Here is a 27,228-nt window from a genome sequence, read left to right as displayed (position 1 = left end):
GTATGAGAAAGCAGTTAGTAAATGGACTGAAGGTACAGGGGTAGGAAGATATATTTTTTTAAAAAATTGAAGACTCACATATTAAGAAGTACACATTAAGAGGTAAAAATGTGAGCCATCCTCATTCATGCCCTGGAATAGGCTTATTCACAGAGAATCTCTGTAAAATACTGTACATTACCTTGGAAGAGATAATCCTCTGTGTTTTGATCAGGGTTGTCAGAGCTTCCAACAATATCAAATGGAGATCTTCCTGCCATCATCTCAAACATTAGTACTCCAAGGGCCCACCAGTCGACACTGAAACCTTCAAAAAAGAAATTTTTTGAAGCAACGAATTATCTATTCTGCAATTCTTGAAAGTCAGTAACTTGAGATTCATTTTATCATATAATAAAAAAATAAACATAATGAAAAACTAAACTCCAAATGCATTATAACTATCATGGTAGGCACCGAAGGTTATAGGAATAATTCACTTAACAAGGGGAGGTACCTAAAAGATTACTTTAAAAATAAAATACTGGAGGGACGCCAGGGTGGCTTAGTCAGTTAAGCGCTTGACTCTTGGTTTCAGCCCAGGTCGTGATCTCAGGGTCATGGGTTTGTTCCCCACGTTGGGTTCAGGCTCAGTGCTGTCTGCTTGGGATTCCTTCCCGCTTCCTCTCCCTCCCCCTCCGCCCTTCCTCCTACCTGTATAGGCTCTTTCTCACTCTTCCTAAAATAAGTAAATAAAATCTTCAAAAATAAAGAATAAAAAATAAAATATTGGAAACGAAACGTAAGTTTCTTTCCCCAAATATGCCTGTACCTTCAGACTCATGACCTGTTTCTAACATGTTGTTTTTGAGGATATAATTAAATTGTACTTGAGAATAACCTTCCTTGGTCTGAAACCTGATCTTCTGCTAGCTGATTAAAGATCCTTGAAGGACCCTGGAATCAGATTATGAGCAGCTGTCGGAAGTACCCATCCTCCTTTACATCTGCTGAAATCAGAGGGCCAGAACCCAAGAAGTCAAATGTGTTCTTAAGATAAATATATCCTCTGGTTCCAGACAAGCAGTCAATCTTTCCCTCATTTTTCAGATTCCTGGAGGAAACATCCCAGGAAATATGAACAATCTTCTAGGGGTTCATGACCCTAGAGTCACATGGCTAAAATTTAAATCCCTACTCTGCCACTTTCTAGCTGTATGACCTTGGGCAAGTTATTTAAACTTTCTGTATAATGGAAATTAACAGTGCTTAACTCCTAGGATTATTGAGAGGCTTAATTAATATATGTAAACTGCTTATATTAGTGCCTAATATTTTTAGTGTTGCCATTAATAAAATATTATTCAAATCTGTACCCCCAAATACTGCTAAGGTCCCATGGTCTCCGATTTCATAGTTTAGGGTTTTCATGTAGGTTTTAAGGGGATCAAGGTTTATATTAATAAGATTAGTATTTAAATACTATACTATACTATAATGCAATTGGTACCACATTTAACCACCCATCTAGCATATAGCTAAATGCCACCTATTTATTTATTACCATAATCTTCTCCTCTTAAAATTTCAGGAGCAATGTAATTGGGAGTACCACAAAAAGTGCTGGTTGTATCTCCTGGCCGTAATCCTTCCTTTTATAAAAAAAAAAGAAAAGAAAAAAAAGATATAATAAGATAGAAAATTATCTTCTAAATTCACCTCTTTTATTTCATCTATTAAAAAAACTCAGCATCTATAGCTAATATACTAAGCTGAAATAAAATATCACTAGCATAGTTGTCCATATTATTAAAATCACAGGTTGCCATTAAATAGCTTAAAGAAAACCTGTCCTCATTAGATGTTGGTAGAGTTAAGATAAAAACTGCACTTGAAGTAATTTATATTCAAGTAAAAATTTAATACAAAAATTTAAATTGTATGAGTAAAAGGAATCATCATATTTTATGAAGAAAAGAAGCACTGTAAATCCCATCTCCTAACACAAGCACTGCTGGCATTATGATGTTTTCCTTCTGGTTGTATTTCCTAAGGCATAAATTTTTTGGTTTTGTATCTCAATTGAAAAAATTAAGGCAAAACATACTAATGTGTATAAATAGAGAAACTACACAATGACAAATGGAACAATCACCAAAAAGTTATAACAAACTTGTATGCATCTAACAACACAGTCTCAAAATACAAAGAGTAAAAATAGACAAATTAGGAGAATTTCACAATCCCTGCTATGGAACGAACATTTATATGCCCCCAAAATTCATATGCTGAAGCCCTAATCTGATAGCACTGGGAGATGGGGCCTTTGGGAAGTAATTAGGTCATTAGGTTGGAGCCTAATCCTGATGGGATAAGTGTCTTTATAAGAGGAAGAGAGCTCCCTCTCTCTTTCTGCTATGTGAGGATACAAGGATACATGCAAATCATGAAGAGCGCCTTCACCAGACACTGCTTCTGTTAGTACCTTGATCTTGGACTTCCCAGCCTCCAGAACCATGAGAAATAAATGTCTGTTGCTTAAGCCACCTAGTCTACAGTATACTGAGATAGTAGCCTGAACTGATAATACAATCCCCAATCATGACAGGTGATTTTAACACGTTTATATCAGAAAATGTATATCATACAAAAAAATTTTTGTAAGCAGACTTAAGATTTAGACAAAAGCTAGAGCTAAATATAACATATGTACTTATAGAATATGTATAATCTATGTGCATGTGAGGAGAAAGGGAGGAGGGAAAGAGAGTGTAAAGGACAGAGAGAATCCTTGCATGCAAAGAAGAGATTACATATCTTTTTTTAAGTACATGTGGGATACTGATCAAATACTAAGTCACAAAAGAAAATCAATATATTTTCAAAGAACCTGTAACATTCAGACCATTTGCTGGCTACAAGGCAATTAAAGAAGAAAACAATAAAAAGATAGTTTAAAAACAAGCTAAATAACATTAAATATACAATTAAGCAAGCAAGAGAAAGACAATTCATTTTTGTGAGTTTCAGTTTTAAGTAATGCATGCCCATTATAGTAACTTAAAAAATATGTAAAAGTAAACAAAATAAATGTGCAATGCTACATAACAGAACAACACATAATTAGACAATCCTATACTTTAGAACTTTATTTAATGTTATATTATAAACATTTTACATTGTTATGAACTTTGGTAAACATCTTCTTAATGACTTCATAATGCTCTGTTCTGTGGTCATGCCGTAATTTCCCTAATCATTCTCCTTACCAGCGGCCATTTAGATATTTGTAATATTTATCACAAACTACAATAAAAAATTTTGCTCATAAACTTTTCCTCATAGACCAAAATATTTACTTGGAATATGCCAGAGGCAGAAGTACTAGATAAAAGAGTGTGGCTGTACATCTTGAAGAATCCTGATACTTCCCCACCAACTACTTTCCAAAAGATTGTAACAATGCATACACTCACCAATGATACAGGAGAGTACCCATTTCTTAAAACTCTTTTAAGTGACTATTATAATTTTAAAAACCAGTACCTGGCATGCAAAAATGAAGTCTCATTACTGTTTTAATGTGTACACTTGATAACAAGGTTAGCATTCTTCATGGTTTTGTTGTTGTTGAGCTTTATTTTCCTTTGACAAATTATAAGACTTTTATGTTATTGTCATTTTTCTTTTGAAATAAGAAAAAAATCGACTGGGGAAAAAAGTAATCAAGAGGGGCGCCTGGGTGGCTCAGTGGACTAAGCGTCTGCCTTCAGCTCATGTCATGATCCCAGGGTCCTGGGATCAGGCTGTGTTGGACTACCCGCTCAGCAGGGAGTCTGCTTCTCCTTCTCTCTCTGCCCCTCCCCCATCTCATGCTCTCTCTCTCTCTCTCTCTCAAATAAATCAACAAAATCTTAAAATAAGATTTGTGTAATAGAAAAATTTAAGGATACAGAAATTTAATATAAGAAAAGATAAATGTCTGAGTTTTGTACCTAAAAGCAAAAATACTTTAGGTAAAGATTTTCTTTTCTAATGTTGCTGAACAGATAAGGTCAAATCTTCAGTATTACTAGAGTGTCTTACTTACTGTTAACATTTAAATAATCTCCAAGCTCTGGAGGCATTTCCCTCGGGTGAATGGGGAAGTGTAATTCACACATTTACATGCTTGTTGCCATATTACGGTGTGAAGATAATTCTATCCCAGCTACTTTTAACAAGGAGAGTAGCTCCCTACACATTTGGTGGAAAAACACTGGACCCTTAAATGAAATACTGTTACAAAAAGAATAAAGTACCAAGAAATAAAGGACATTGTCCTGAGATTCTTATTGTAACTGAAATTCTTATTTTGTTCTACTGTACTTTATGTCAGATATTTAACCTTAAATATAAAAAAAAATGATAGATTTCCTGGGAAAATCTTGAATGCATTATCAAGAGTTACAATTAAATGGCAAAAACTGGAAGGTGACATGCAAGTAGTTATGCTAAAGTCATGGATTGCAAACAATTTTTACTTCCAAATTTTCTTCTATGGCATCACGACATTCAAGATAAAAAGTTACAGACACAAAAAAGAAATTAACTCTTATTATAGTAAATATAACACTCACAGAAAATACCAAATTTTGTAAATGGTTAGAAAATACGTATATTTGTCCTTGTGCTAAAATCCCAAAAAGTATCCCAAGTAGCAGTCATTTCCTCAACTTTAAATATTGTTATTTTACCAAAACAATTTTATGAGCTGCTGAGACCTTCTGATTACCTAGAAATTTCCCTCACCTTACACATGCCGTAGTCAGTGAGTTTAATGTGTCCTTCTGAGTCCAGCAATACATTGTCCAATTTCAAATCTCTATAAATTATCCCTCTTTCATGAAGATAATTTAATGCTAGACTGATTTCTGCAGAGTAAAATCTAAAATGAAAAATAACGCATTTGATTCAAATTTTTAAATTGTGTTAAATTTCTAGAAGTCCTACCCCCATCTGCAAATGAAAACATCAAAATCATGTCAAAAGATTTTTTTCCACTGATGTTTTTAGAAACACCACCAAAACACAAACTGAAGTACCACTTTAAAGTATCTGAGCCCAAAACACAATTATAGAAATTCCAGCCTACGTTAAACTCATACTGTTCATAAAATTATTAATTTGCAAGTCTCGAACAGAAGTTCTTAATCTGGGTCCTTGGCGGACTTCAGGCAGTCCGTACTGCTGCAACCGGAGGCACAGCGTGTGTACATGTGTACTCGTGCATCTCCATATGGTGTATATAGCTTCTGACACTTCTCTAAGAAACAAACGATCTCCCCAAATCCCAAGAATCACTGATTCGCCTAGAATAGAAAAAATACTAGAAGTTCTATTCAAACTATAAAATCCGTACCAAAATTCTACAGAGGGAATTATAATAAATTATTCTACAACCATACCATTTAATATTAAGGAGCTTTTTAGAACTGCCACTAACTCATTGGTGATAACCAGAACTTTTCACCTCAATAATGAAAATGAAAGACCCAAGTTCGTTTACGGCTACTTTGGTAACTGTTACCATGATCATGTTTGGAGGTGCATAACACATACCTTCTCAGCTACTTAATTCTATGCATAGAGAACTTGAGCCTGTATTTTGTACTTTGGTTCCCCGGAAAAGTAAAGATGAAATAAAACCAGAACTGGCACTTGAATACAGTAAAAACTACTTTCCCCAAGTCCAACTGAACAAACAAGGAACAGATACAGTTATGGTCACAATTAGAACTATCATTTGTGGCTTTGCTGAGAAGGGTGATCATTTAATAAAGACTAAATACAGGAAATGAACATACAGGAAATTAACAGAACACAGTTAGGCCCGAGGTTAGATTAGTACAATTTCTACCTTCTTATAAAATCAATGAAAGGATATTATCTCTTTTTGACAAGAAATAATCAATGTCCTAGCAAGATTTCCACTAAACAAGTATTTATAAAAATAAAATCTTTAACCTTTATTACATGCATATACAAATTCATATGCTTCATTCTTGCATTACTCTTATGGAACGTAAAAGGGTGAGAATTATTCCTAATTCTGAGTACAAAACAAAACAAAACATGGCACAGATGGATTAAACTTATCCAAGGCCATGATCGTTCCCTACCTAATTCCCCCAACATATAAGCAATTTACAATCTTATATAATAATATCAAATTAAAGGCACAAAATAAACAAATAAATAATATTTAATGATAATTTCTCTTATTTATCAACACGTGTGAGAGCAGAGGGGCGAAAAAAAAGCCAAAGGCAGAACAACTCAGAGATTATAATTACAGAAGAATAATCTGATTACTCTCAAGTATATACAAATAATAATCAATGAAAACTGTCCGAGATCACTGCAAACCTTAGATGAATAAGTGTTTGTAAATTTATCAATTATTTCAATTGTGGATGTTGAATAGACAAAGTATTTTAAAATAACTGGGTTTAGTAAACTAAAGGTTCCCCCTTTGTTTATACCTTTCAACTACTTATATTAATATATATATGTATATAATATACATTACATATGTTATATATTATAATGTAAACTAACTTTTAGCTTAGCCCCTACATGACTTACAAAAAACTAGCATCAAAATCAGTGATTTATCTACTGTTTTCAACCAATGACACATAAAAAGTTCCATAGCATTCCCTTCCCCCTACACTTCCCACCCTCCCACCACCCCCACCAGCCCCAACTCCAGCAAAAATCTAACACAAACAGTACACATTTACCTGGCATGTTCTTCAGGAAGTTTTCTTTGTCGCTGCATATGAAACATTAGATCTCCCCCATTTACATACTCTATGACAAAGAACAACCTAAAACACAGAAGAGATAAGAAACAAAACAAATGAACATGGGGGAGAAAAAGGAAGGCAAACCAAGAAACAGACTCTTAACTCTGGAGCACAAACTGACGGTTACTAGAGGGGAGGTGGGCAGGGGCAGAGGTGATGGGGATTAAGGAGGGTACCTGGGAGGAGCACCAGGTGTTGTATGAAAGTGCTGATATACTATACTGTACACCTGAAACTAATATTACATTGTGTGATAACTAACTGGAATTTAAATAAAAACTTGGAGGAAAAAAAAAGTATTTTTTAATTAAAAAAAAAAAAGAAAAGAAAATCAGCAGGGCTTAAATCCAAGAACTTTACATGTCAGCAGGCTTTAAAAAAAAATAAATAAAACACAGGAGAGAGCACAAGAAACCAAGATCCAAAAGAAGGCAGTGTCACTTTGCATTTTAAGCACCGCAGAGACCACGTACAACACAGAGAGCAGTCTATAGATTTACCCTTAACAAACATTCCAGGAATTTGGTGCAAACAAAGGGTAGCTGGAGTGGAAAGCTGTTTAATCACAGAAGATACAAGAAAATAGACCAGCATAATTGTGTAAACTGTTTCTTCTATTTGAAAGTAGTACCACTAGCAACCCAGAGCCTCTCACTCTCACCCCGATTTTAGCATTTGCAAGATTAGTCATTTCAACTGTCACTTAAGGTAAAGAAGTTAGGATCTCTCCCTCTAGTTAAACTTTAGGAAACGTTAAGTACTAAAACTAGAATCTTGGAGATAATTTATGACCTGGCCTTTTTTTTTTTTTTTTTTTTTTTGCCTAAAGCGGGTAATTTCCTGATGCTGACCCAATGTTAAAATGACATCAGGGACTGGAGTCTGAGTAGTAGGAAATTTTAAGCATAGTACTGTTGTGTCCATCTCCATGTCTTCCACTTCAGGCTTATAGTAGAAAGCAGTTCTCATTGTGTAATATAGCAAAATGTGTAAAGCCCAGTAATCATTCCATTATCTTTCAATCTTACCTGCTTTCTGTCTGAAAGCAAGAATGCAGCCCAACAAGAAAAGGATGATTGGATGCCTGCTCAAAAACATGCTTCTCCGTCTGTACCCAATCAATATCCTATTTCAAAATATGAAAGAAATCTATGTCAAATTGAATTATCATCAAAACTATGATAAATTTGTTCTTAGTAGTTCACACTACTACAATCGCAATTAGCAACTACACTAAACAGCAAAAGCACTGATAATCATGACATAAGAGCTTATATACAAAGAGAAAAACACCACCAACAAATCTTTCAGTATTATGAAACGGTTGAAAACCTTTTACAAAGCTCCAGTACTTTCCCTTGGGAATAATATGGTTTGATTTTTATTTTTTAAAAATCTAGTAATCATCACATTACATTAAATCTATCTTATGTAATCTGTTTGAAGCATATATTTAGAATAGACTGAAATTATAAGACACAAACACTGAGGTTTTCTCTGAAATAGTACACTTAAGCAATTTAACAGTTCAGAAATAATAAATCATTGTGCTTACCTCATCATCATTGACCAGCTCTTTTTTCACAACTTTCATTGCATAAATACGATCTGTTTTTTTTAATCGCACCAATAGTACTTTGGCATAACTTCCTCTGCCTATTACCCGAAGCAAATCAAAGTCCTGAAGACCTAAACTGGATGAAGCTTTGCCACTTTCCCTGGTATTCATTGCCTGTCGAGAACATTTATATCAAAGAGTTACACCTGGAGGAATTTTGCATAATACAGTATATTTCTAACACCTGGTTATACCTAAAATGACCTTAAAATATCTTCTGATTTAAGTTCTTAATAATTATTTTCTTACATCATTCCAAACGAGACAATCTAACTACTCAAGAGGTAGGATGAATTCATGAGTTGAGGTCAGAGGGATAGTGACAGGAAGTTGAAATCTGAGAAGTGTTAAAGCGTATCTTAAGATCTGATGAATTTTGGGTCTGGAGGCAATGAAGATACGTGAATTCAAAAAATGACACTAACTTTGATGACTGGGAGATTGGAGGTACTACTGACAGAAAAACAGTGTGCACACAGGATAAGATTGACAGAGCTGTTGAGATAATAGGCTTGGTTTTTCATCCTGAAGATACAAGCTACAATGGGATATCAAGATTAAAGAGTCTACTGGAAGCTTGATATATGACATCTGAACTAATGGGAGGACACATTCAGAGACATTTTTAGAAGCTATACACAGAACACAAGCGTGAGGCAGTTTAACTAATGGAAAACATTTTTTTCTACACACTACCAAGGTTCCTTTGGAATGACAAAATCAGCCTTATAATGCATTTACAACTAGAAACTTGGGCTTCTGGTAATTTATAGAGAAGACCAAAGATAATCTTTTTTAACATATCTGCAAAATCCTCTGCATACAACCGACAGATGTACCCATAAGAATTAAGTATGAATTTTCTCAAGTGAAGAGACTCAAGAAAAGCAAAGAGCAAATTCTGAGAAAAACTAGTAAGCACAAAAAAAAAAAAATATTATGAAAACTGAAGGAGAATGATGTTTCAAGAGAAGAATCATTTATAAAAATCTAGAAATAAAAATCTGATGTGGTAACAAGGATCAATAAAGAGGAGTGAAAGAAATCAGATTAGGGCAGATTAAGAAAGCACAGAATGGTAAGAAGATAAGGCAATCTACAGACTTCAAATGTGGTTAACTGGAAACTATAAAAGAGAATGACATGGAACAAAAGCACAATACCTCCATAGAATCGATAACAAGGCAGAAGCCAGAAACTAGTGGTATGTCACCTTCAAAGGATCTAAAAAATACCTTGCTGACCCATAAAAATAGCCTTCAAAATGAAAGTAAAATAAAAACATTTGCAGACAAACACAAACTAAAGAAACCCATCACTAGTAGCCTCTCACTAAAGGAAATACCGAGTTCTTCAAGAAGAAAGAGAATCTCATCCGATGGAGAGATATACAGGAAGGAATGTACAATAAAAAGAATAAAATGTGGGTAAACCTAAATAAGGACTATTTAAAAACACTACTACAGGGACGCCTGGGTGGCTCAGGTGGTTAGACAGCTATCTGCCTTCAGCTGAGGTCGTGATCCCAGGGAAGTAGGATCGAGCCCCACATCCGGCTCCCTGCTCAGTGGAGAGTCTGCTTCTCCTTCTCCCTCTGCCCCTCCCACACAGTCATGCTTGCTCGCTCTCTCTCTCAAATAAATAAATAAAATCTTAAAACAAACCCAAAACACTAGTACATACACACAAAACATATACAGAATTATGAAATATGAAAGAAAAAAATTGAAAGTATAAAAGAAATAGCACCAAAGGCAGGAAGGGAGAGTGAGTAAATTATTCTAAGGTCCTTGCATATCTTGGGAAGGGGTAAAAGTATCGTTAATAATTTGCATTGAATTTAAGTAAGTTAAAGACATAAGATGCAATCTCTAGAACGTCCAGTAATAGAACAGAAAACAATGTCAAATAAGCTAAAAGAGATGAAAAAATAATGATAATTAACTGAAAAGAAGGCAAAAAAAAATAAAGTAACATTAAAAGTAGGGACATAGAAAACATCAAAAGTGGAGAAATTTTTTTAAAAGATTTATTTATTTTGGAAAGAGAGAGAAAGGCAGGATAAATGGGAAGTGCAGAGGAAGACAGAATCTGAAACAGGATCTGTCCTGAGCGTGCAGCCCAATGTAGGGCTTGATCTCACAACCCTGAGCCGAAACCAAGAGTCGGACACTCAACCAACTGCACCACCCAGGTGCTCCATAAAATGGAGGATTTAAACACAAATCAATAATTAGCTTAAATATAATTACATTAAATGTAAAAAAATACATAAATAATAAAACATATTAAATACTATAGCCAAGTACTATCAGGCTAGAGGGGGAAAAAAGCCCAACAATATGACCTTAACAAGGCATACCTTAAGTATATGGGTACAGAAAGGTTGTTAGAAGTAAAAGGATAAAAAACTGTATACCATGTAATCACTAACCAAAAGACAGTTGTAGCTAACCCAGTATAAGATAAAGTAGTTATAGCCTCCCGTGGTAGGCTGACTTCTAAGATGTCCCCCAACGATCCCCACCAGTTAGTATCCAGGCCTTTGTGTTATGCCCTCCCCTGGAGTATGGGCTAGATGTAGAGACTTGCTTCTAATTAAAAAAATATGGCAAAAGTGACACGATGTCACTTCTGAGATTAGGTTACAAAAGACTGAGTTCTGTTCTGCTAGTATTCACTCTCTCTGGATCTTACTGCTTACTTGCTTTGATGAAATAAAGCCAGTTACTTTGTTGTAAGCTGCCTTACAGAGAGGCCCATGTGGCAAGGAACAGAATCCTGCCAACAATTAGGTAAGTATGGAAGTGGCTTCTTCCCCAGTCGAGCTTGGAGATAACAGCAGTCCTTGCTAGCACCTTGACTGTAGCCTGTATGGGATTCTGAGGTAAAGGACTCAGATAAGTCATGCTTGGATTCCTGACCCATGGAAACTACGACATTATAAATTTTGTTTTAAGTCGTTAAATTTTGAGATTATTTGTTATATAGCAATTACTTAACATAAGGACTTCAAGGCAAAAAGCATTACTATAAACAGAAAGGGATATTTCATGATGAAAAAAGGTTAATCCAATAGAAGATATTATGATTCTAAATTTGTATGCATTTAATAACATGGCCTCAAAATATATAAAGCAATAGCTAACAAAACAAACAAGGAACAGACAAATCCACAATGTAACTTGTGGTTGAGAAAGAACAAGCAGTCAGTGAGGGAACAGAGATGCAATAACATTAATAATCTTGACCTAACTGACCTGTATAGAACACCACACCCAATAACTATAAAACATAACTGTATTTGAAAATATGTAGGGAACATATACCAATGCCTATGTGCTTGGTCTTCAAGCAAGTTTCAACAAAATTCAAAGGACAGAGATCACATGCAATGCATTTTCTGATTTGTAGAGGAATTAAGCTAGAAGTTAAAAAATTTTCCAAATATGTAAAAATCTGTGTACTTTAAAATTATGCTCTGATTAAAGAAGAAATCTTAAAAGAGATTAAGATATATTTTAAAGTGAATGACAAAAAAGCATAAGGAGATCATCAGAGGAAAAATCAATGCACTAGAATAGTAAATAAGCATTCAATAGAGAAGAGTCAAAAGCTAGTTCTCTGTAAAGACTAATAAGTTGATATCCCCCTGGCAAGAATGATGAAGTAAAAGGGAATGCACAGTAAGTTTTGTCAGGAATAAAAAAGGATGTCACTTCATATTCTAAGAAATGGACAACTTTATGTCGCTAAATCTGAAAATTTAGGCTAAACAAATTCCTAAGAATAACATAAGCACAAGACAAAATAGAGATATCTAAACTGTCCCAGATCTATTCAGACATAAAATACAGAATTAAAATACTTCCCACAAAGAAAATGTCAAGCCCAGCGTGCTTTTCTGATGGACTTTTTCAAAAATATAAGAAATAATGCAATCTTATAGGAATTCTTCTTAGGGATACTGAAAATTCCAAAATATTTTATGACACCAAAACTTGGCAATCCAATTTAAAACACAGAAATTGCAGGTCAATGACTCGCATTAATATTTAAAAGAAAATAAAAAACAAAACCTAAACTAAATATTGGCAAATTGGATCCACCAATATATAAAAGAATTACATGTCATGACAAATGGAGTTTATTCCAGAAATAAAAAATAGACTTGACAATTGAAAGTTAATGAAATTTACATATGATCAACTCTACAAATGTCATAAAATGTTTTTCATAAAATTCAACACCTTTTGATGATAAACAAGAATCTTAGCAAACTAGAAATACAGACAAACTTCCTCATTTTGATAAGGGGTATCTATAAAATAAAAACCTGTGGCAAACATCAAACTTCCTGATGAAATACTAGATTTCCTCTGAGATACAGAATAAGACAATGATATCTGATCACCACTTTTTTCCAACATCATTTTGGTCATCTGTAGAGGTACTTGCTAATTCAATAAAGTAAGAAAACTATAAGTCTATAGACGTGAAAAGGAACGAAGGACACTGTTATTCATTGATAAGATGATCATAGACGGAGAAAAACTAAAGGTATCTATAGATAAGCTATCAGAATTAATAGGTAAATTTAGCAAGGCGTCAGGATACAAGGCAATTGGGAAAAATACCTTATTTCTATATAATGGTATTAAATAGACAATTGTATTTTAAAATAATACCACTTACATCCAATAGCTACAGTTCAAGGACTCTGAAAACTACGAAACATTGACAGTTTAAAGAACACGTAAACAAATGAAAGAACATATCATGCTCATGGTCTGAAGACTTCATATTGTCACTTTTTCTGAAATGTGTCTATCGGTTTGGTTTGTTTATTTGCTTGATTTTGTGGGAACCAGCAAGATGATTCTAAACTTTACATGGAAATTCAAAAAGCCAGACAGAGTAGTCAAGGCAATCCCCAGAACAGCAAAGTAGAAGAATTTTGCTAGGTAGACTTATTATAAAGCTATTGTAATCATGAAGCATGATATCCAATAACAAAATAACAAAAAATAAGAGAATCCAGAATTAGATCATGTAATGAGCATATAATTAATGAAGAGATAGCTTTGCAGAGTAATGGGCGAAGGTACAGCCTTTTCAATATCTTCAATAGTCTTGAGAAAAACAGGTTTCTTAAGGCCCAAAAGCACTACCAAAAAGGAAAAGATGAATGTATTTCACTACATTAAAGATCAAGAACATCTATTCATCCAAAGATACCGTTAACATAGTGAAAATACTAGCCATAGAGTGGGAGAATACATTTGCAATATATAACTGATAAAAGGCTAATAATGTCAAGAAATACAATGAATGCCTATAAATCAACACAACAAAGGCCACTCAAAAACAGACACATAACTAAAGAGGATACCCAAACGGCCAATAAATACATGAAAAGTTGTGCAGCAAGGAAATACACATTAAAAAACTATGACTACCACTATATATTCAACAGATGCACTAAAATTAAAAAGAAGGACCACAGAAAGTGCTGACAAAGATTTGTGGAGCCAAACTCACACATTATTGGGGAAAGTATAAATTGATACAAGCACTTTAGAAAATTCGTATTATCTACTAAAGTTCAGTTACACATGACTCAGGAATGCCACTCCTAATTATATACCTAACAGAAATGTTTATATATGTGCACCAAACTCCACTTACAAGAATGTTCATAACAGAGTATCATAATAATCCCAATGTGGGGGGGAAATCAAGAGAATAAATTGAAACAACAGTGAAAATAAATGAAATACTACTACATGAAACATGACTGAATCTCACAAAAACAATATTGAGAAAAAGCAGCCAGATACAAAAAAAATACATACTGTATGAATCCATTCATATGAAGTTTGGGGAAAAAGCAAAACTAATCTCTGGAGTTAAGACAATGGTTACTCATGGGGAGAGGGGGTGTTAGTGACTGGGAGAAGGCACATGGTGGGCTTCTGGGATATTAGTAGATCCTATTTCCTGATCTGGGTGGGTGGTCATTACACAGGGTCCACTCTGAAAATTCGTCTAGATATATACTCATGATTTGTGTACTTCACTGTATGTTATTCTTCAATTTAAAAATTTTTAAAAATCTTGATGATACAAGCAAATGAGTCTTTGGTAAACAACCAACCAATAAATAAAAACAATAAAGGCGAGAAACTCCAAAAAGAATAAAAAGCTGTAAGAGTGTCAAGGATTGAAAAGAAAGAAATATTAGCAATCATGGTGCTAGAAGAATAGATTATTCATTCCTTATTATTAGGAATTTCCTCTTTTGAATGATTCATTCAACTTGTGAACAAAATATGGAAGATGTAGTTACAGTTGCAGGATGGATTATAAACATTAACAACTGTGGCAATGTAAAAAAAATATGTACGTAAAAGAGGAAAGTTGGAAGAAAGAGAAGGAATGGCTAAAGGAGAGTCAAGGTATTGACTTAAATACAACAAAAAACTAAGATATGAGATTAAATATGGAATCAACAGATGTGCTTCAAGATAATTCAGGAGTGAAGGAAGTGGGTAGACAAAACAACACTGGCCATGTATTGATAATTGTTTTATCTGGTTAATGGATACAGGGGCTTTGTTATACTACTCTGTTTTGGTTTTTTTTTTTAAGATTTTATTTAATTATTCGACAGAGATAGAGACAGCCAGCGAGAGAGGGAACACAAGCAGGGGCAGTGGGAGAGGAAGATGCAGGCTCATAGCGGAGGAGCCTGATGTGGGGCTTGATCCCACAACCCCGGGATCACGCCCTGAGCCGAAGGCAGACGCTTAACCGCTGTGCCACCCAGGCGCCCTATACTACTCTGTTTACTTTTAATTAAGTTGGAAATTTTCCAAAATGAAAAGTTTTTTTTTTTTTTTAAAGGTAACCAAGAGTAAAACATAATGCACCTATCAAACGAAAGAGAAGGGAAAAGGGGGAGGTACTGTGAACTAAATCTTTATGGCCTAAAATATATAAAGTTGGAAAACTGAAAAACAGAGGTATAAATATTATAGGCACAACTAGAAAAGATGAAGAAGAGTTGTCTCTCAGAAGTCAGTGGGAGTGGAAGGTGTAAGGCATGATAAATCTTTTTACTACAAGCTTTTTTCAAAAAAATATCATATTAATTAGACATTTTAATTAAAAATTTAAAAGCGGACAAAATGTTTAATAGAAAAAATAGTAGTTAAGATGCTTAATCATTTATACTTTAAATAAACAATTAGCCCATAAAATGGAAGGAGTTAGAATATATCTTAACAATACTACCAAGTATTCTAAATCTCATTCTTAATTATATTGTTCAGGTTATGCTATCTCAAGATGAAATAAGTTATCCCTGTATGCTATTAAATTTGATTTTCTCTGGTTAAAAAAAAAAGGGGGGGTTATCTCACCAGATTTAATTTAAATGAAATTAATAATGATTAGATTAAATCAGAATAAAACTCTTAGCATCATTAAACAGCATTCCTGCATTTTACCATTATGATTTAAAATCCAAGCAAGTTAGTTGTCATATTTTTAAACTGTTAAGTCTTATTAAAAAGCTGATGATGTAATATACAATAAAACTTAATTATCTTACCTCCTTTTCTTCACCAACTTGGTCCAAACTCTCATGACTTGAAGGATTATATGGAATTACTGAAAACCCAATCCCAAATGTGGGGGGGGGGTGGGAGAAAAACATAGCATCCATTAACTGAGTTTGACTTAAAATGTACTCATAATTTGATTTAAGTTTTTATTTCGGAATAAGTTTTCATTATTTAAAATTGAGTATCTGTCCTACTAGTAATAACTTGTATGTATTTATGAGTTAAATCCTCATCTTTAATGAGAGCAAGAACCAATTAGCAGCCAAGTACTGATTCTAACAAATATTTTTGGTATTTTAAAAATATTTCTCTTCACAAACTAATTCTTTCTATAAGGGTGACTCTATAAACATTCAATTATTTTATGTTTTTTTTAAAGATTTTATTTATTTATTTGACAGAGATAGAGACAGCCAGCGAGAGAGGGAACACAAGCAGGGGGAGTGGGAGAGGAAGAAGCAGGCTCATAGCGGAGGAGCCTGATGTGGGGCTCGATCCCATAACGCCGGGATCACGCCCTGAGCCGAAGGCAGACGCTTAACGACTGAGCCACCCAGGCGCCCCTAAACATTCAATTATTTTAGTATGACTAAGGCACAGAGATAGGGTGCCTTTGGTTTTTACTCTTCACTTCCTTCATACTCAAAATGTTCCTAAGTACCGTACCATACAGGTCAAGTAAAGAACTGACAAAGATTGAATTCTAGGTTTCTATTCCTCAAAGCTGCTTCAGGCAAAAAAAGCCCACGTTTCATATAACCAGCTTCTTGTATGAACAAGAAGGTACATTCTGTCCTTTCAGAGAAACCCCCTCACCTTCCCTTTCTTGATTCATCCGAGATCAGTATACTCTGCCCTGCTAATCGCTCTCCAAACGTCACAGATACGTATTTAAGGTCTGTATCTATTTGACTCACACTAAAAGACTCACACACGTCTTTTTTGAATATTTTATGCTGCGTCTCTGTATCTTTTACATAATTTCTATGTCTGATAACAAAGCTTTTTAATAAAAACAGATCACCCAAACAGTCAACATGACCCACAAAATCACATACGTGTTTTCATTGTTGAAAAAACTAGGTTTGCGCAATTTAAAAAAAAGTCTCAGAAGAAAATTATCTGAAGTAGAGAAAAGAGTCGTTTGTTGTACATAGTCGTCTTCTTAAAATGCCAAAGGCATATGTTAAGTATTATGACTGATAGTGCCACAGCAAAACCGGGTTAACTAACTTATTTGGGAAGAACATAAATGGTTTTAAACTTAAAGAGTCACCAGAAGAAGTCTTTAAATGATACTCTGTCGATGAACACTGGTTCCTACCAGCATCATTCTTACCTGTCTGTGCGTGGTCTGCATGCATGGATGACTGGTCCATGGGCATCATTGGTTCCTACAAACATTTCCAAAGACACAGTAACTCAGTGGGTTCTTTCTAAATCCCAACACCACTATGAATTCAGAAACATTATTTCAATGAGACACGGCATGTTACAATTTAAACGTCAAAGAATAGAACTTAAGTGAAAACTGCATTACTATATTTAATTATATGAAATTTATATTTAATTATAAGAAATTATGCAATACTCCTGTGAATGAGGTAACATTAGTCACATTTTACAGACAACAGACGAAACAGAAAAGTAATTTCAGTAATTTCTTGAAGTTAGAAATCAAATTAAACTTCTATCTACTTTGTTTCTCTTTTACACTATTCTTCCTTTGAGCACCATACACTCACTTGACATCTTTGACAAAGGGAGTCCCTGGTCCATAAGTTCCTTAGCTGAGACCAGAGATGAACTTCAAGATGGTCTGTGAGACTAAAATTTTGTGGGTTTTCTATTTTTCTGAAGATTCTTAAAGGTGCCAGCGACCCAAATAAGGAAAAGAAATATCTTCTACAAACTCACTTAACCAACTCACTGCCAATAACCTCAGGAAAAATGTTAATTCAAACCAAAATGTTACTAATGCATTAAACTTGGACCCAGGTTTAATGAATACCAACAAGAAAGGGAAAAGTTGAGAAGGAGCATTAGTTAAGTTATACTTTTTTTTTAAAGATTTTATTTTTAAGTAATGTCTACACCCAACGTGGGGCTCAAACTCACAGCTCCGAGATGAAGAGTCGCAGGCTCTACAGACCGCGCCAGCCAGGCGCCCCTACACAGGTATAATTTTAAGGCTGTGTTAAAGACAGGCCCCTGGATTTTACAATGCATTTAGTGATTATCAATATAGTCACTAATCCAATCCCTCTTTCCTTCCACATTTATAAATTTACACAGGTCATTCCAACACCTAAGAATACTCAAGAATAGGGGCACCTCGGTGGCTCAGTTCTTAAGCATCTGCCTTTGGCCCAGGTCATGATCCTACGGTCCTGGGATCGAGTCCCGCATCGGGCTCCCCGTTCGGCGGGAGGCCTGCTTCTCCCTCTCCCACTCCCTCTCCCACTCCCTCTGCTTGTGTTCCCTCTCTCGCTGTCTCTCTCTCTATCAAATAAATAAATAAAATCTTAAAAAAAAATACTCAAGAATATCAACAGTAACCTAAATAAATTATGTTCACAATTTTTGGCCATGTTTTTTTCCTTAAGATGGGATTTTCACCTTCCTAACGACAAACTCACTCCTGAGCTTATATGAACTAGCTAAATAATTGTAATAGAGCCACCAATAATAACCTCATTCACAATGTCCAAAGAAGATACTATGAATAAACATGGTATACTCATTCTAGAAGACAATTAAGAAAGATGCACCCAGATCTTTTTTTTTTTTTTTTTTAAGGTGGGATAGGGAGGGACAGAGGGAGAGGCAGAGAGGGAATCCTAAGCAGCCTCCATACCCAGAGCTCAATGTGGGGCTGGATCTCACAACCCTGAGATCATGACCTGAGGCAAAATCAAGAGTCAGATGCTTAACTGACTGAGCCACCCAAGGGCCCCGGTATCCAGATCTTTTTAAAAATGCATAACCTTTAAGCCAATAATTTACTTCTGGATCCTTAAGGAAATAATAAGATTTACCTACCAGAAAGTTCATTATAATTTTCTTTACAGGAAAATGTAGAAAACAACTCAAATGTACAATCATGGGGAACAGGTTAAGTAAATCATGACATAGACATATAACAAAATATGCTAAAACTGATGAAGAGATGGATAGACAGATATGGAAAAGTGACCAAAAAATATAGTCAAGTGAAAAAACAGGTTAGAAAACAGTATATGTATGAGCTCACTTTTGTTAAAAAGTATGTAACAGAACGAGACTCAATCAAACATTACGTACATTCTGATAAGCACTCCCCCTTCTATGAAGCAATCTCAAAAACAATCTACAAAAACCAAAAATGAAAAGCTGGAATCTAACTAAACTTCTAGATCCAACTATAATACACAGAAAATAAAGAGGACAGGGGAACATTTTAAACACAGAGAAGCAAAGAGAAAAATACCGAAACACTTCAAATGACAACCTAAATTCTTCTACACTTAAAATTTAAGAGGGGGGGGGCGCCTGGGTGGCACAGCGGTTAAGCGTCTGCCTTCGGCTCAGGGCGTGATCCCAGCATTATGGGATCGAGCCCCACATCAGGCTCTTCTGCTATGAGCCTGCTTCTTTCTCTCCCATTCCCCCTGCTTGTGTTCCCTCTCTCGCTGGCTGTCTCTATCTCTGTCGAATAAATAAATAAAATCTTTAAAAAAAAAAAAAAAAATTTAAGAGGGGGAAAGAGAGAGAGAGAGAGAGAGGGAAGAGTCAGTTAAAAACTATCCAGGACACACATCAGGCAGCTGCAAATACGGGCTTCGTTTACATCCTGATTCAGAGTGAAAGCTTTAAAAACAGTATTTTCACGTTTATGAGGCAACTGAAGTTTTGAATGTTGCCTAGATGAATATTTGATTAAGGAATTTGCATTTTAGGTTTTAAAGAGTCCTTAGCTTTTGGATTTCTTTCAAAATAATACAGGATGCGAGCAGGTTACATGGGTAGGGGTGTAGCTGAAATAAAACTGGTCAAGAGCTGGTACCCTACTGAAGCTGGGTGACTGGTATAAGAAAGTTCATTATACTGCTACAGTTAATCTTAAAAATACTTAAAATTTTCCACATAGAAATTTTCCATTTAACATTTTTCATTTATGCATATAAATTTGCAAAGAAAAAGTTCTGGAAGGATATACACCAGAAGACAATTACCTTTAGACAGTAGATCTCATGGGGGATTTTTACGTAATTTTCATTTATCTTTATTCTCTATTTTTTCTATAATGAACATGTTGTAATTGTATATTTAAAACAGAAAGTGAAAATAAAAATTTTAAATTCAAGAACTCCCCAGGAATCACACACTTTAAAGAGCAAACAGGAAGCCTCTGACTCTTCTTCCCTGATCTCTGTTTATTGTAGGTGCTAAAACAATGCGAGCAAGAAACTAATCAGTTTATCCTGAGAGAAAAGTCTTTTAAATAGTTCTCCCGACCTCTTCCTAATTTAGACCAGATGATTTTGTAGCAGATTAAATCAAGAAGTTAACCATATACTATAAACAAATTTATAATAACAGTTCCAAAATTCACAATATACCAACTGGATTGTAAAGTTACATTCTGTAACAACTGCGATTCCTTACCACCTCTGTGTTTTAGCTCTCTGTCCTAGTAGTGTTACTGAAAATGTTCTATTAAAAAAAGACAACGGAGTCTTACCGGTGGCATAGAATGCCGCCCACATTCAATTGTGACAAGTTTGTGGCACTTCTTATGAACCAGGAGCTTGCAGTTGATGCACTTATATCCCTGACGTCCAAGTCCCCATATTCGGTCAGTACAGATGGCACAGTGGGCACGCTGGAAAGGGTAATTCAACAGTATTTTATTAACAAATGAAAAGTCATAATCATTTGCCAACACTTTGCTGATAAAATTGTGAAAATAAGGGGCGCCTGGGTGGCTCAGTTAGTTAAGCGTCTGACTCGTGATCTTGGCTCAGGGCATGATCTCAGGGTTGTGGGAATCAAGCCCTGCATTGGGCTCCACACTGGGTGTGGAGCCTGCTTGGGATTCTCTCTTCCTCTGCCTCTGCCCTCCCCATGCACCCCCCCCCCCAACCTGCTCGCTCTCTCAAAAAAAAGAAAAAAAAAAAAGTGAAAACAAGTGGCTTTCTTCTCTAACTCAATTCCCTTTATCATACATAACTTTCCCAAAGCTATGATGGTCACAAGAGTGAAATTTGCCACCATATTGTTTTCTGTTATATGTTCAAGAATTTTTGGTCTTCCCATAAATTCGGAGTACTGAAAATAGTAAAAGTGAATTAAACTTGAAAAACATACAGCAGAAAAAGCTATGCAAGGACTCCCAAGCAAATATAAACCTTCCAGATCATTCAGAGGTCAAACCAAAGCCCTGCTCTCTCAAAAAACAATACCTAAAGTGATTTGTTCATTTCAAAGCTTTTTAAATATCAGTGCTACTGGGAAAAGGATTTTGGGAACCTCCGGTCGTAGCTTTTATTTACATGAATGAATTCAGAACATGAAACTAGTTTTACAATGGAAATGGGGTCCACATATTTGTAGTTACCGAGAGTGGTTAAAAACATGGACTTCTGGAAACAGACTTCTTTCAAACCTTGGCTCTGCTACTTCCTAGCTGTGTCACCTTGGGCAAGTAAACCGCCCCACACCTCAGCTTTTTTATCTATAAAACAGAAATAGATAGTACCTATCTCACAAGGTTGTTGTAAAGATTAAATGGGTCAATATCCGTCAAGCATTTGGAAAAGGATCTGGTACGTAGTAAAAGCTAGATAAGTGGTCTGCAATTATTATTTTTGCAACAGTGAAAGTTAAAATTACATGAAATGGTTTGGAAAATAAACTGCTTATTTTCCGGTTGTCTGGAATTACAGTAAAAAAGCCAACTTTCTTTTAGCTAAGGTAACTATATAATTTAATCAGGGGTGTTTTTAAGAGTGAAAGGAGATGCTATTAAAAATTACCCCAAGATAACAGGGATACTGCCCCAGGGAAACTGGGGATGTTGTCACCCTACTTACTCCTTTAAAAGGGAAAACAAGGGGTGACTGGGTGGCTCAGTCATTAAGCATCTGCCTTCAGCTCTCAGGTCATGATCTCAGGGTTCTGGGATCAAGCCCCGCATCAGGCTCCCTGCTCAGGGGGGACCTACTTCTCCCCCTCCTTCTCCCTTTGCCTGCTGCTCCCCCTACTTGTGCTCGCTCGCTCTCTGTCAAATAAATAAATAAAATCTTAAAAAAAAAAAAGAAAACCTTAATCTTTAAAAAAATAAAATAAATAAAAGGGAAAACAAGACTACCTTTTTTTCACAGTAGTGAGAAAAAAATAGATTATCTCAAATTATTAATATTTAATGAACTAAGGTTTACCCTGTTGAAACGCTTAGCTTGAAAAGTGTGGCCATTTGCACAATAAAGCTTTCTCCAGCGGCGTGCGCCTCTGCGGTAGATGGATTCTAAAGAGAGATAAAAGGTTAAAAAAAGAAAAAGAGCAAGTGTGAATAAAAGCCTTTTTATAATTAAGTCTGTGATTTTTTCATGATATCCACTTCAAGAAAAAAAATATTCTTTTTTTTTTTTTTAAGATTTATTTATTTATTCGACAGAGATAGAGACAGTCAGCGAGAGAGGGAACACAAGCAGGGGGAGTGGGAGAGGAAGAAGCAGGCTCATAGCGGAGGAGCCCGATGTGGGGCTCGATCCCATAACGCTGGGATCACGCCCTGAGCCGAAGGCAGACGCCCAACCGCTGTGCCACCCAGGCGCCCCAAGAAAAAAAATATTCTGATAAAAACCTGAAAGTGAAAAAATAAAACAGATTTATCAAGGGACTAGATGAGAACAAAGCCCATGGAGTAAAAATCTATGAAAAGTTACTATTCAGGCTTTTCTGTCTTTTAATTTTCCCCCCAACCTTCAGGCGCCTGAGTAGCTCAGTCGGTTAAGCATCTGCCTTCGGCTGAGGTCATGATCCCGGGGTCCTGGGATCAAGTCCCATATCAGGCTCCCTGCTCAGCGGGGAGTCCGCTTCTCCCTCGGCCCCCCTTCCCCACCCAACGCTCTTGCTCACTCTCCTGCTCGCTCTCTCACAAAATAAATAAAAGCTTAAAAAAAAACTTTTCCCCCAACCTTTAACTTTGAAAAATTTTAAGCCCCCAGAAAAGTTTAAAGAACAGAATAGACAGCTGCCTCCCTCACGGAGACTTACCAATATCTAACATTATGCCGCCTTTGCTCTCCTCTCTGCAGATGCCTTTTTCGTCTACATCATTTATAAGTAAGTTGCAGACATAACACTTAACCCTTAAACACCTAAATATCCACTCACTGCCATAGATTAAGGGTGTTTCCCCTAATTCTACTTAACCCTAATACCATTACCATGTCTTAGAAAATCAACATTAATTCAATATCACCTAAGAGACAGCTCATATGCAAATTGCCCTATTTGCCCTTAAAGTACCTTTGATAGCTTTCTTTTTCTCTGCAGGATCCGATCAAGATCCAAGCATTGCCCTTCGTTACTATACCTTTTTTGTCTCTTGAATGTATGCAGAAACAGTCATGCTGCCATATCGGCTGTTGTTTATTCTTTGTGATGTTGATTTTTTTTTTTTTTTTTTAAAGAATCCGGGCAGCTGTCTTATATCCTACATTCTGGATTTGCCTATTTCCTCATTCGAATCAGTATCAAATACTTTTGGCAAAAATAATATATAGGTGATATGTATTGCTTATTGTGTCACATCAAGAGATACGCAAAAGTCAGATTGCTGACTCCCACTACTGGTGTTCAATCACTCTGTTAAAGGCAGTGACTACTTGTTCTCGTCATTGTAGGGGTACATTTTACTTTTCACAGATGCTCTAAAAAGGACACTTTGGAACCACAAGAATATTATCTTCCCCATTAATCTCTCTCTCTCTCTCTCTTTTTTAGGGGGGAGAGGGGGACAGGGAGAGGGAGAGAATCTTAAGCAGGCTAGTACCCAGCACTAAGCCAAGGTGGGGCTAATCTCATAACCCTGAGATCAAGACCTGAGCCAAATCAAGAGTCGGAGGCTTAATCAAATGAGCCACCCAGGTGCCCCTCCCCATTAATCTTTAATCCAATGGTTTTTATATTAATACTTTTTCTAAACAAACTAAGAGGTTCCCTAAGACCAAATCTAGTTGACCTATGTAATTTTGGTTAAGACAATCACGATTATACATATTGTCTATTAGTCATTCATATTAATATTCCGCAGTGATAGCTAATACTGTAGAAAGATTCCATTAGGTTTCTAAACTCATATTTTAAAGCAGATGTAGCACTGGGTTTACCATTTAAAATTAAGATAGAAAAAACAAGTTGAAATGCTCTGAATTAGAAATCTTAAGATAGCATAATAGGGAACTTTAAATACAGATGCTTTTATTCTTATTTACTTATTCTGTCAGGAGTAACCAAAGCAGAAAGTTTCTGTTAACCATATCTGAACCTAGGGGTGCCTGGGTGGCTCAGTCTTTGATCCATCCATCATTGGAACTATGGCAAAATATTCTTAGCTGAATCCAGACCTAAATTTTTCGATATTGCTTCAGGGTTCTACCTACTCCCTTAAATTTCCCCATCTTCCTATACAGTACATGGCCCCCATTCAATTCTATATAAATACTCATAGCTCTTTAATTTTTCCTTTTCACCAAGTTGCAGGAAGAGTCACAGAACTGGGGATGCCTGGGTGGCTCAGTCAATTAAGCGTCTACCTTCGGCTCAGGTCATGACCCCAGGATCCTGGGACTGAGCCCCACATCAGGCTCCCTGCTCAGCGGGGAGCCTGTTTCTTCCTCTCCCTCTCCCCCTCCCCCCTGCTTGTGCTCTCTTGCTCTTTCTCTCTCTCTCTCAAACAAAAAAAGAGTCCCAGGACTAAAAGTTTAGAACTATTTCATTTATTTCAAAGGAAAACACTTATCACTATTCTTTCTAAAGCCATGGATATGTACAGAAACCACAAATGAAAATGAGTAATATCCACAACTAATAAGTTATACTGTCTATCAAAAGCAATAACTGATGATCATAAATAAGTTTACATATTTAAGCTCCATCAGACCAGTTGTTTGACTCTTCAGTTCTCACTAATGGTAACCATCAGCCTCGACATCCAAAAGAAAATCCCTAACTATTTCTAATTACACATGCTCAAGTATTTAGAGAGGAAGCATCATGTTACTTTCAAATGATACACTAAAAAATTTTAAAAACAAGCATGTTTCTTACGTACATACATGTATGCCTATGTGTGAACACATACAGATGCAGAAATAAAGCAAACACAGAAAAAGTCAATAATTGGTCAATGAAGGCAAAGGGTATCTTTGTGTCCTTGTTTTCAATGTTGTTTCAACTTTGTAAGTTTGAAAATTTCCAAAATTAAGAGCCAGGAAGGAACATGACTGAAAGTGCACTTAATTCTCCTTTCAAATGCACAACACTTAAGTCAGTAACTTGCAGCTAAGAACTGCCCGATCTTCATGTGGCAAAAGTAGAGAGTTTAGGCAGTTGCTAAGATAGTCTAAATTAGGCTGAAGAATGGAAAAGAAACCAAATGGACTAAAAGTTCTATTTCTGATTTCCTTTCACTTGTACAATTGTGCCCTAAACAACTCTGCACTCAAAGATATGAAGTATATACACACTCACTGTCTTCTCCTGGACACGGCATTCCAGGACGTTCTGGTACACAAGGGAAGACTAAAAGAAAAGAAACTAAAATTAATATAGCAAATTTAAAACATACACATTACATAGAATTTTAAATTCTATATCAAAAACTTGACCCGAATTTCAACCTGACCCTCTCTTGACACAAGATACTTAGCATATGGCCAGTAATATTTTTTCAAAGGACTCATTTATCAAGGTTATATGAAAGAAGTTTTCATGAAAGTAAACGGCCAAAAACAAACGCATTAGAAGCTCAAATTATTCATGCTAGTTCCTATTATGTTACTAATTGATTTTTTTGTCCTTAGAGAAATCCTTAACTATTTCCTTAAATCTTTGTTGTACTGTCAAGTTTGCTACAATGAAGAATTAAAACTGAATTACAAAAAGTATACAAATATGAACATAAACCATTACAGTTCTTAAAAGATGTATACTGAATTTTGGAAAAAAATTATACCACTAAGAGTACCCAACTCCAAAAAATGTAAGTTTTATCTTAGGAACTATAAATTTATAAACATGCTAATTCAGGGCATTTTTATAAACACAGTATATTTATGAACTAGCCAACTATTTGTAGTTGGTGACATAAAAAAGGACATGGCTTAAAAAAACACAAAGTATGGGAAGCATAGTTCCTCATATATTCTTAAAAGTTGAAATATAAGCTAACTTCTGAAAACAGATTCGTGATATAAAAATAATGAAAACTTAAACAAACTGTTTAATACTATTGATCAATCACTTCTTTAAACATTCATTGTAGTATTATTCTAGAAAGAGGTGACTCCAAAAATGGATGACTTCTGGTCTGCTAGAACCTCAATAAATTAGATAATGGATCCGTTAGGAGCACTATGTCAAACTCAGAAGGTAGAAAAATATTAAGCTACTGAGTTTTAAAAAACACACTGTAAAGAAAAGTACAAGGGAATAATAACAAGGTGTTGACTCAGTATACTTACGGGCGATTTCTATTTGTTCAAGTTTTAAAGAGTTCCCTAGGTCTCCTAAAAATGTTACATGAAATATTGCCAATGAATTGCAAAGAAATGGGATATATAAGCGGGTTTTACTTGACATAAAAAATTTGAGGGGTAGCATAGTAAAAGAACAGACTTGGAAGCAGAATACCCAGATTGTATACCCAGGCCTACAACGCACCATTACATGATGGATGAGTTTCGTCTCTTCTTCTACACCACTATCCAGCTTGTGGGCTTGCTGATGTTTCACACACTAATCTCTATAACTATGTAAATAGTTCACTGTTAACCCTCAAATAAAAGAACGGACATTTCTGATACCTTCTCTTTGGAGATCATTATCTGCATACATTACAAAGCTGCAAGGGAATGGCTTAGGAGAATTCTACTAGGCACTC

The 27,228-nt window shown here is 35.5% G+C and overlaps 1 protein-coding gene across 1 annotated transcript in view; it reads right to left on the bottom strand.

Annotated features, from left to right (window-relative positions):
- PRKCI (protein kinase C iota) overlaps positions 1 to 27,228 on the bottom strand; it is a 75,883-nt gene that overhangs the window by 9,600 nt on the left and 39,055 nt on the right. The window contains exons 4-14 of the mRNA XM_045788628.2: positions 25,818 to 25,868; positions 22,499 to 22,584; positions 20,800 to 20,940; positions 17,416 to 17,470; positions 16,064 to 16,122; positions 8,386 to 8,562; positions 7,859 to 7,956; positions 6,765 to 6,851; positions 4,771 to 4,906; positions 1,544 to 1,631; positions 182 to 307 (exon numbers count right to left, since the gene is read on the bottom strand). Coding sequence (XP_045644584.1) covers positions 182 to 307; positions 1,544 to 1,631; positions 4,771 to 4,906; positions 6,765 to 6,851; positions 7,859 to 7,956; positions 8,386 to 8,562; positions 16,064 to 16,122; positions 17,416 to 17,470; positions 20,800 to 20,940; positions 22,499 to 22,584; positions 25,818 to 25,868 — 1,104 coding nt within the window. The remainder of the gene's footprint in view (positions 1 to 181; positions 308 to 1,543; positions 1,632 to 4,770; positions 4,907 to 6,764; positions 6,852 to 7,858; positions 7,957 to 8,385; positions 8,563 to 16,063; positions 16,123 to 17,415; positions 17,471 to 20,799; positions 20,941 to 22,498; positions 22,585 to 25,817; positions 25,869 to 27,228) is intronic.

The sequence above is a fragment of the Ursus americanus genome, chromosome 4 (assembly GCF_024610735.1).
Source record: "Ursus americanus isolate L20-20 chromosome 4, mUrsAme1.1.p, whole genome shotgun sequence".
NCBI lineage: Eukaryota > Metazoa > Chordata > Mammalia > Carnivora > Ursidae > Ursus > Ursus americanus.
This window is presented reverse-complemented; position numbering and strand designations above follow the sequence as displayed.